Consider the following 12,023-nt stretch of genomic DNA (forward strand, 5'->3'; position numbering starts at 1 on the left):
GTCGGATTCAAAACTTCGAAATTTAAAATTATACAAAATTCTTGCAACCAATAGAATGATAATCTTCCCAGCTCTGCAGATTTTTCTGCAAGGAGGCAGAGTCATTAGATCATTTATTTTGGTACTGTCCATATGTAGCTCGTTTTTGGTCACAGGTCTGGGAATGGCTGAATTGCAACACTTACCAAAAACTAAACGCTTCATATAACAATACTGGGTGATTTGAAAAGTCAGTCAATCGATCAGTAATATGATCATTAATTTAGCAAAAATGTATATTTATTTACAATCTGTAGTAGCTATGAGAATAGAAAGGTAGAAGGGTGGGACTTATAACAAGATAACCATTGTAAAACATACAGGGTTTGAAAAATGTATAAAGGTTCAGAAATTTTGTGAAATGGCAGGTACAAATAGAAATCAAACTGGATGCGCATCAGAAATAGGACTAAAAACAACCAATATATAACTATTGTGTCTAAAATATGTATAATCTGAAGGTAGAAGCCAAAGTGTTACTGTTTATTAGTTTACTCCATTTTTGGGGGGGTAGGAGGGGTTGCAGGGAATAAAAGTATATATTTTTAAATATATAAAAAAAAGTTTGTTTATATTTTTGGGATATACACGCACAAAAAGTATTTAGTCAGCCACCAATTGTGCAAGTTCTCCCACTTAAAAAGATGAGGCCTGTAATGTATCATCATAGGTACACTTTCTATGTATTCCCCAAGGTGTCTACAGCATTGTGACGCATTTCATAGCGTAATCATAGCCTCAAACTAAGTAGCATAACGCAGCTTAAATTGTTTTTCTTGCTTTAAATTGGGAAACTTAGCATAGGTAGACATGACTCAGGTTATTTTTATTAGTGCAGGGTGAGCTGCACACAATGGACTTCCTAACAGGGCACACCAACTCCGTGCTAACAGTATTACTCTTGTTCATAGGCATATGGTTACTGCATACAATAGCTGTAGGATCAGCAGAGGCATTCAGGGCAGTAAGAGTGACAAATTAGGTTACTTTCATGGTCTCTTTCAACACCCCTAGGATAATGTACATTTGCTGAAGCATTATGACAACGGTAGGAATTAAATGAGTTGGACTTGGGTTATTGATAAGTCATTGTCTCAACAAAGCCTAATAATGCTGTGAAAGGATTCAGGATCCCAAATGATTTATATTATAATATAATTATAATACAATGTCCACTTCTTAAAGTGAGACTGGAACATGTTTCAAGTCTCCCTTCCAAAACGGGTTATGACTCGTGAAGGACAAGTTGACAGCCAGACTTCAACTTCACTCCTGCTGGTGCATGTACACTACCGTTCAAAAGTTTGGGGTCACTTGTGAATGTCCTTGTTTTTGAAAGCACATTTTGTCCATTAAAAAAAAAATCTAATTGATTAGAAATACAGTGTAGACATCGTTAATGTTGTAAATGACTATTGTAGCTGGAAACGGCAGATTTTTCATGGAATATCTACATATGCATACAGAGGCCCATTATCAGTAACCATCCCTCCTGTGTTCCAATGACACGTTGTGTTAGCTAATCCAAGTTTATAATTTAAAAAAAGGCTAATTGAGCATGAGAAAACCCTTTTGCAATTATGTTAGCACAGTTATAAATTGTTGTACTGATTAAAGAAGCAATAAAACTGGCCTTCTTTAGACTAGTTGAGTATCTGGAGAGCCAGCATTTGTGGGTTCGATTACAGGCTCAAAATGGCCAGAAACGTCAGTCTATTCTTGTTCTGAGAAATGAAGGCTACTCCATGTGAGAAATTGCCAAGAAACTGAAGATCTCGTACAATGCTGTGTACTACTCCCTTCACAGAACAGCACAAACGGGCCCTAACCAGATTGGAAAGAGTGGGAGACCCCGGTGCACAACTGAGCAAGAGGACAAGTACATTAGCGTGTCTAGTTTGAGAAACAGCCTCCTCACAAGTTCTCAACTGGCAGCTTCATTAAATAGTACCCGCAAAAAACACCAGTTTCAATGTCAACAGTGAAGAAGCAACTCCGGAATGCTTGCCTTCTAGGCAGCGTTCCTCTGTCCAGTGTCTGTTCTTTTGCCCATCTTCATATTTTATTTTTATTGGTCATTCTGAGATATGGCTTTTTCTTTGCAACTCTGCCTTGAAGGCCAGCATCCTGGAGTCGCCTCTTCACTGTTGAGACTGGTGTTTTGCGGGTACTTTTTAACGAAGCTGCCAGTTGAGGACTTGTGAGGTGTCTGTTTCTCAAACTAGACACTAATGTACTTGTCCTCTTGCTCAGTTGTGCACCGGGGCCTCCCACTCTTTCTATTCCGGTTAGATCCAGTTTGCTCTGTTCTTTGAAGAGAGTAGTACACTGCAATATACGAGATCTTCAGTTTCTTGGAAATTTCACACGTGGAATATCCTTCATTTCTCAGAATGCTTCAAGCATTGCGCTGTTTATGACTTCAAGCGAGGGTGGCTGTTGTCGATGTGTTCCTGGTTCGAGCCCAGGTAGGAGCGAGGAGAGGGACGGAAGCTATACTGTTACACTGGCAATACTAAAGTGCCTGTAAGAACATCCAATAGTCAAAAGGTATATGAAATACAAAATGGTATGAGAGAAATAGTCCTATAATAACTACAACTTCTTACCTGGGAATATTGACGACTCATTTTAAAAAGGAACCACCAGCTTTCATATGTTCTCATGTTCTGAGCAAGGAACTTAAAAGTTAGCTTTCTTACATGGCACATATTGCACTTTTACTTTCTTCTCCAACACTTTGTTTTGGAATTATTTAAACCAAATTGAACATGTTTCATTATTTATTTGAGGCTAAATGGATTTTTATTTATGTATTATATTAAGTTAAAATAAGTGTTCATTCAGTATTGTTGTAATTGTCATTACATTTAAAAAATAATAAAAAAAAATAAAATCGGTACCAGCTTTTGTTGGTCCTCCAATAAATCGGTATCTGCGTTGAAAAATCGGTCAAACTCTAGTTTCAAGCTACAATAGTCATTTACAACATTGTCTACACTGTATTTCTGATCGATTTGATGTTATTTTAAATGGACAATTTTTTTGCGCTTTTCTTTAAAACAAGGAATTTCCTATGTGACCTCAAACTTTTGAACGGTAGAGTAGCTAGCGATTAGTGCCATTGCTAATTTATACCACATGTACAGTACAGTCGGGAAGTATCCAGACCCCTTGACTTTTTCCAACTTTGTTACATTACAGCCTTATTCTAAAGTTTCCCCCATCAATCCACACACACAACAAAGCAAAAACGGAAATCACATGTACATAAGTATTCAGACTCTTTCCTCAGTACTTTGTTGAAGCACCTTTGGCAGCGATTACAGCCTTCAGTCTTCTTCGGTATGACGCGATAAGCTTGGCACACCTGTATTTGGGGACTTCCTCCCATTCTTCTCTGCAGATCCTCTCAAGCTATTTTAGTTTGGATGGGGAGTGTCGCCGCACAGCTACTTTCCGGTCTCTCCATAGATGTTCGATCAGGTTCAAGTCCGGGTTCTGGCTGGGCCACTCAAGGACATTCAGAGACTAGTCCCGAAGCCACTCCTGCGTCGTCTTGCCTGTGTGCTTAGGTTCACTGTCCTGTTGGAAGGGTGAACCTTCGCCTCAGTCAGGTTCTGAGCGCTCTGGAGCAGGTTTTCATTAAGGAGCTCTGTACTTTGCTCCGTTCATCTTTCTCTCGATCCGGACTAGTCTCCCATTCCCTGCCGCTGAAAAACATCCCCACAGCATGCTGCTGCCACCACCATGCTTCAACATGGGGATGGTGCCAGGTTTCCTCCAGATGGGAAGGCCAAGCGTTCAATCAGACCAGAGAATCTTGTTTCTCATGGTCTGAGAGTCTTTAGTTGCATTTTGGCAAACTCCAAGCGAGCTGTCATGTGCCTTTTACTGAGGAATGGCTTCTGTCTGGCCACTACAATAAAGGCCTGATTTGTGAAGCTCTGTAGAGATGGTTGTCCTTCTGGAAGATTCTCCCGTCTCCACAGAGAAACTCTGAAGCGCTGTCAGAGTGACCATCGGGTTCTTGGTCACCTCCCTGACCAAGGACCTTCTTGTAGAAACATGTCAAGGTTGATCAATGGAAACAGGATGCACCGGAGCTCAATTTCGAGTCTCATAGCGAAGGGTCTGAGAACTTATAAGACCATTTTTTTTTTTACCCCTTTCTCACGAATTTCGTGGAATCCAATTGGCAGTTAATGTCTTCTCATCGCTGGAACACCTGTGCGGTCTCGGGAGAGGCGAAGCCACAGGACATCCCTGATGGACAAACCCTCCCCTAACCCGGACGACGCTGGGCCAATTGTGCGCCGCCCCATGGGTCTCCCGGTTGCGGCCGGCTATGACAGAGCCTGGACTCGAACCCAGAATCTCTAATGGTACAGCTAGCACTGCAATGCAGTACCTTTTTTTGTATAATTTTATAAAAACCTGTTTTCTGTGTCATTATGGCGTATTGTGTATAGACTGATGAGCAAAAATGTTTTATTTAATCAATTTTAGAATAAGGCCATAACGTAACAAAATGTGGAGAAAGTCAAGTGGTCTGAATTCCTTCCGAATGCACTAAGCGTGTAATGCAAAGACTGAAAATGGCTATGCTGCATCGCAAAAACAAGTGCTTGGCCCAAAATTGGGTCTTGACAACTACGCAAGGAAACACTATTTTGCATAGCAAATTCAGATTTACACACATTAGCTAGCTAATAGCTCACTGACTAAGTTTGCTATTTAAATATTTGTTTTACTTACTAGTCTCATTTTGTTGTACTCTTTCATCATGTCTTCATGTACCTCCTGCAAAAGTTGAAACAACGTCGCTTTCATTTACATGAGCATGTGTTCCATTGAGACCAGACTAAATCTGACCTGGTACTCTTTGGTGTAGACCTAGTTGTTATATGACCTGAGGGGTATACTACAAAGCAGGATCAATGAGGTAGCCAGCTAAATTTGCCTAAATATTCTTAATTATATATATTTTTTGAAAGACCAGCTTGAAAATGGGCATGGTATAATTGACTCAACGACCAAAAATGCATACAGTGCCTTCAGAAAGTAATCATACTAGAGGTCTTCAAGGGTCCAAAAAGTTAGACCCATTTTGAAATGGACCTGGGGCTTTCCCACCCAGACCCAATATGCATTATTACATTTTTCTTTTTTCAGAGACCTGGTCGGATCCAGACCCATTCCGATCAGAGTGTGGGAAGCTGAATAAGTTTAAGCTACTTTATTAAAATCGGAGCTGATAAAGAGCGAGAGGAAGGAGACAGGTGCAGCTCTAGCAGGCAGGGGAAGGGCTATACTGTGAGCGGGTGACACGGGGAGCAGGGTAGAAGAGACAGCAACCAACCAAGCAGACTCACGCTACAGTAGACTAATAGCTACCATAGCTAGGCTATTTATCATCAAATATGATTATGTATTATGTCTTGATTGCATCAAACTGGGAAAAGCTAGTTAAGCTAGCTAGGCTAATTGAGTCTGCAGGTGCATGCGCATTCTCAGCCTATAGTTTCAAATAAAAAGTCAGAAAATGAATTCTTAAATCTATTGGGAGAGGGAGGGTTCTAAGCTGACATATGGAATTGTTTTACGATAGCTATATCGTAAAACAGGGTAGCCTAGTGGTTAGAGTGTTGGACTAGTAACGGGAAGGATGCAAGTTCAAACCCCCGAGCTGGCAAGGTACAAATCTGTCATTCTACCCCTGAACAGGCATTTAACCCACTGTTCCTAAGCAGTCATAGAAAATATGATTTTGTTCTTAACTTACTAAAATAAATAAAAATGATCCAGTCATACTATTCGAATTGGAATTTCAGGACTTTAGGTAAAGACATTTGGAAAAAAAATACAAATGGTCAAATATTGAATTTGGCCTTTACTACTAGAGCCCAGAAAACATTGAATAACATTCCTAAACAGAAAAAGGTCAAAAAATAAATAACAAGGTTTTGAAGTGTTTGTCCTATATTTAGGATATAAAAAAGCGGATAAAAAAATAAAATATATTTCAACACAAAAAAGTCACTTTTTCAGGACCCAGTCTTTCAAAGATAATTCGTAAAAATCCAAATAACTTCCCAGATCTTCATTGTAAAGGGTTTAAACACTGTTTCCCATGCTTGTTCAAAGAACCATAAACAATTAATGAACATGCAACTGTGGAACGGTCGTTAAGACATTAACAGCTTACAGACGATAACCAATTAAGGTCACAGTTATGAAAACTTAGAACACAAAAAGGGGCCTTTCTACAGACTCTGAAAAACACCAAAAGAAAGATGCCCAGGGTCCCTGCTCATCTGCGTGAACGTTCATTAGGCCTGCTGCAAGGAGGCATGAGGACTGCAGACGTGGCTAGGGCAATAAATTGCTATGTCTTTACTGTGAGACACCCAAGACAACTCTACAGGGAGACAGGACGGACAGCGGATTGTCCTCGCATTGGCAGACCACGTGTAACAACACCTGTACAGGATCGGTACATCACACCTGCGGGACATGTACAGGATGGCAACAACAACTGATTGAGTTACACCAGGAACGCACAATCCCTCCATCAGTGCTCAGACTGTCCCCAATAGGGTGGACTGAGGGCTTGTAGGCCTGTTGTAAGGCAGGTCCTCACTAGACATCACAGGCAACAATGTCACCAATGGGCACAAACCCACCATCGCTGGACCAGACAGGACTGGAAAAAAGTGCTCTTCACTGACGATTTTGTCTCACCAGGGATGATGGTCGGATGCGTTTATCGTTGAAGGAATGAGCGTTACACTGAGGCCTGTACTCTGGAGCAGGATCGATTTGGGAGGTGGAGGGTCCGTCATGCTGTGTCACAGCATCATCGAACTGAGCTTGTCATTGCAGGCAATCAATGTTGTGCGTTACAGGGAAAACATCCTCCTCCCTCATGTGGTACCCTTCCTGCAGGCTCATCCTGACATAACCCTCCAGCATGGCAATGTTACCAGCTATACTGCTCGTTCTGTGCTTGATTTCCTGCAAGACAGGAATGTCAGTGTTCTGCCATGGCCATCGAAGAGCCCGGATCTCAATCCCATTGAGCACGTCTGGGACCTGTTGGATCGGAGGGTGAGGGCCATTCCCCCCAGAAATGTCCAGGAACTTGCAGGTGCCTTGGTGGAAGAGTGGGTTAACATCTCACAGCAAGAACTGGCAAATCCGGTGCAGTCCATCAGGAGGAGATGCACTGCAGTACTTAATGCAGCTGGTGGCCACACCAGATACTGACTGTTACTTTTGACCCCCCCCTTCCCCTTTTGTTCAGGGACACATTATTCCACGTCTGTGGAACTTGTTCAGTCTCTCCCTCTCCATTTTTTTGGCACTAAAAACAGTCTCATATACTTCCATTAATGTTTTCAACTGGTACTGGGGGACCTTCAGACGAGTCTTGTGAGGCTTGTGGGTGTCCTAGAGCAAGCCTCTGGCTTGGCGGACTCACTAAGCACAAATGCATATTTTGTAAATAATCTGAGTGTTGAAGTGTGCCCCTGGTTATCCTTAAATTTTAAAAACAAGGAAATGGTGCTGTCTGCTTTGCTTAATATAAGGAATTTTAAGTGATTTATACTTTTACTTTTGATACTTAAGTATATTTTTACTCAAGTAGTATTTTACTGGCTGACTTACTTGAGAAACTTTCTATTAAAACAAATCTATACTTTTTCTCAAGTATGAAAATTGGGTACTTTCTCCACCACTGCATATTTGTGAGAGTCTTATCAAGTTAGTAGGCGCTAAGGATGATTTTGATAACTTATGATTGGCCAACAACAAGCTACACACCCAACTCATGAAAAAGCAAGAGCATCAACATAAAATATCTAATTTCTCTCTCCCCCGCTACTGCAGCAGTCTCGTTCGGATCTGTAAGGGCCCTTCCGGACAAGTCAGTTCAAATTACACATACCTGAGACAATCATATTAGATCCAATCCAGACCGGTGACATTTATAATTCTGGATCCGGACCATTTCGGGTATTTAGGCAAATGTGGATCCGTGAAGACCTCTAATTTATACCCCTTGACTTCATACCCCTTCAATTTCACGTTGTTTTACAGCTTGAATTCAAAATTGATTATTTCTCTCAGAGATCTACACACACACACACAATACCCCATAACGACAAAGTGAAAACATGCAAAAAATGTTTAGCCAATTAACTGAAAATTAAATGCATAAATCTAAATTTACATAAGTATTCACACCCCTTTGCTATGATACTCAAAATTGAGCTCCAGTGCATTTAATTTCCTTTGATTATCCTTGAGATGTCACTACAACTTGGAGTCCACCTGTGGCCAATTCAATTGTTTAAACATGATTTAGAAAGAAACACGTCTAATAAAAAAAAAGGTTAGAGCAAAAACTATACCATTGAGATCTACGGACAGCTCCTTGGACTTCAACGTAGAATTGTGATGAAGCATAAATAAAACCATTTCTAGAATGTTGAAGTACAGTGGTCTACATCATTGGGAAATTGAAAAAAAATCAAATGGAACTACACAACTCCGCATAGAGCTGGCCATCTGACCAAACAGGCAAGAAAGACCTTGATCAGGAAGATAACCAAGAACACAATGACCACCCTGACAGAACTACAGAGTTCCTTGGCTGAGATGGGAGAACCTGCCAGAAGGACAATCTACAGCACTTCACCAATCTGGGCTTTATGAAAAAGTGGCCAGACAGAAGCCACTCCTGAGAAAAAGGTACAACTGGAGTACGCAAAAAGGCCAGTGAAAGACTCCGACCATAAAAGCAAAAGATGACGGTAAAAAGTCTCTCTTTGGTTGAACACAAAGCATGTCTGGAGAAAACCTGGCACAGCTCATCACGTCAAACACCGTCCCTACCGTGAAGCATGATGGTGGCAGCATCATTCTATAGGGATGCTTTTCAGCGGCAGGGACTGGATGGATGGCGGGAACAATGTATGGAGCCAAATACAGGCACTGACTCTCTTGCACTGGCTCTATGCACACTCACTAGTCTCTACCCACACACATACTACACTGACACTCCCACACACTGTTGCTACTCTGTTAAATATCCTGATTGCTTCGTCACTTTTACACTTATATAATGTATATACACTGTATTACCTCGTACCACTGCACATTGACTCGGTACTGATACGTTGTATGTTATTGTTATTGCGTTAAATATTTACTAAAAAAAGAGGAAAAGCTGTCTTTTTAACTCTGCATTGTTGGAAATGGACTCGTAAATAAGCATTTCACGGTAGTCTCCACCTGTATTCGGCGCATGTGACCAGATCCTGCTTCAGAATGCAAGTGAATGGGGCAAAGATTTACGTTCCAACAAGAAAATGACCAAAGCATAATGAAATGAGTTGGCCGTGCAGCCACACAAGCCTAACATCACCATGCCCAATACAAAGTGTTGGCTGGAGTGGTGTAAATCTCACCGCCATTGGACTCTGGAGCAGTGGAAACACATTCTCTGGAGTGATGGATCACGCTTCAACATCTGCCCATCCGACAGATGAATCTGGTTTGGCGGATGCCAGGAGAACGCTACCAGCCCGAATGCATAGTGCCAACTGTAAAGTTTGGTGGAGGAGGAACAATTGTCTGGAGCTGTTTTTCGTGGTTTGGGCTAGGCCCCTTAGTTCCAGTGAAGGGAAATCTTAACCTAACAGCATAAAATGACATTCTAGACGATTCTGTGCTTCCAATGTTGTGGCAACAGTTTGGGGAAGGCCCTTTCCTGTTTCAGAATGACAATGCCCCAGCGCACAAAGCGAGATCCATACAGAAATTGTCTGTCGAGATCGGTGTGGAAGAACTTGACTGGCCTGCACAGAGCCCTGACCTCAGCCCGATTGAATATCTTTGGGATGAATTGGAACACAGACTGTGAGCCAGGGTCAGTGCCTGACCTCACTAATGTTCGTGGCTGAATGGAAGCAAGTCCCCGCCACAATGTTCCAACATCTCGTGGAAAGCCTTCCCAGAAGAGTAGAGGCTGTTTTAGCAGAAGGGGGGGGGGGGGGACTCCATTTAAGGCCCATGATTTTGGAATGAGATGTTCGACAAGCAGGTGTCCACAGACTACGTGACAAAGTATTTCATTTACAATACATTTACAACATTTCTAAAAACATGTTTTCACTTTGTCATTATGGGGCATTGTGTGTAAATGGGTTAGAAAAAACAAATGTAATCCATTTTACATTCAGGCTCTAACAACAAAATGTGGAATAAATCAAGGGGTGTGAATACTTTCTGAAGAAACTGTATCAGCTTGGAGAAGGACATGCTCAGATATCCAGGCACTGTATCCAAGTTCAGCTTTCTTAAATTAACCAGAAAATCAATAGCAATTTCTGGCTGTTTAATGAAATTAGCTGGCTAACTCATTGAACCTGCATTGTAGTATTCCCCTCAACTTATGTGGCATAGATTGTTGTGTTTTGGCCTGGTTGTAACTGTGGTGTAGTTTGTTATAATCTGACCTGGTACTCTTTGGTGCCAGGCGGCAGCCTCCTGCACTGAGCGTCTAGCTGGGTGAAGTGGCGAGTGATCTTCTCCACACGGGCATGCAGGATGCGGTACTCCTCATACTCTGCATTGAAGTTGTCCTTGTAAGTCTGCCTCTGGTCCATGGACACCACTGCCATGTACTTACTGTAACAGGACAGCAGCACAGGACAGTGACACACACACGTGCCATTCAATTGTATTTCAGAGGGCTAAAAGGGGGTACCATCCCAAAAAAGGTTGATTGGCAGCAGTGGAATTCTTATGGAATCTTCATGTTCAACATAGAACAAAGAGGATTAAGTCAGTAAATAAAAGTACTCACCGTATGTAATCTGGCATCACAGTGGTGGAGGAGTCTGTGGAGTGGACTGGCCTCTTTTTATTGTCTGAGAAATAACAAAGACACACATCAGACAATTACAGCAACTGACATCAGAACAGCTCTCTTTACTAGCCTTAAAATAAAGACTGGCACCCCCTCCCCACAATTATTTGTTGTTGTAAACTAATACTCACACTTGACACGGTTCCCTCTTACTAGCTCTAAATTTGCTGAAAGCTACTATGAGGAAAAATGTATTTACTATGACTGATGTGGTTGTCCCACCCATCTTAAAAATAACTGTATGTCGCTCTGGATAAGAGCTCCTGCTAAATGACTAAACTAACGCAAATGTAAAACGAGCTATTCAAAAGTACTGGTCTTGAAAGAGTTGTCAGAGTGAACCTTTGGACAGATTTCTGAGTGTGCTGCTCAGGGCGGACCAATCTTTACTTATCATAAAGACAAGGTATATCAGTGAAATTAACTTCCATGATCAAAGGTTTGTTGGCACCAATTACAGGGCACAGACACATACAGAGTAGAAAATGCTGAGCTAGAGTCCAAAGGATGAAAGAAAATTGGTTTGTAAGGTTGGATGTAGAAGAATTGGCACATACATACTAAATCAATCATACATACCAGTTGGAGTCGGAAGTGTACATACACCTTAACCAAATACATTTAAACTCAATTTCACAATTCCTGACATTTAATCCTAGTAAAAAGTCCCAGTCTTAGGTCAGTTAGGATCACCACTTTATTTTAAGAATGTGAAATGATTTATTTCAGCTTTTATTGCTTTCATCACATTCCCAGTGGGTCAGAGGTTTACATGCACTCAATTAGTATTTGGTAGCATTGGTTTTAAATTGTTTAACTTGGAGCAAACATTTCAGGTAGCATTCCACAAGCTTCCCACAATACGTTGGGTGAATTTTGGCCCATTCCTCCTGACAGAGCTGGTGTAACCGAGTCAGGTTTGTAGGCCTCCTTGCTCACACACACACACACACACACACGTTTTCAGTTTTGCCCACACATTTTCTATAGGATTGAGGTCAGGGCTTTGTGATGGCCACTCCAATACCTTGACTTTGTTGTCCTT

General features: G+C 41.5%; 1 protein-coding gene across 1 annotated transcript in view; it reads right to left on the reverse strand.

Annotated features, from left to right (window-relative positions):
• ell2 (elongation factor for RNA polymerase II 2) overlaps positions 1 to 12,023 on the reverse strand; it is a 41,322-nt gene that overhangs the window by 7,786 nt on the left and 21,513 nt on the right. Inside the window, 3 exon segments of the mRNA XM_029683601.2 lie at positions 4,798 to 4,842; positions 10,566 to 10,737; positions 10,916 to 10,979. Of these exon segments, the coding sequence (XP_029539461.2) occupies positions 4,798 to 4,842; positions 10,566 to 10,737; positions 10,916 to 10,979 (281 nt within the window).

This window comes from Oncorhynchus nerka, linkage group LG2, assembly GCF_034236695.1.
Source record: "Oncorhynchus nerka isolate Pitt River linkage group LG2, Oner_Uvic_2.0, whole genome shotgun sequence".
NCBI classification, from domain to species: Eukaryota; Metazoa; Chordata; class Actinopteri; order Salmoniformes; family Salmonidae; genus Oncorhynchus; species Oncorhynchus nerka.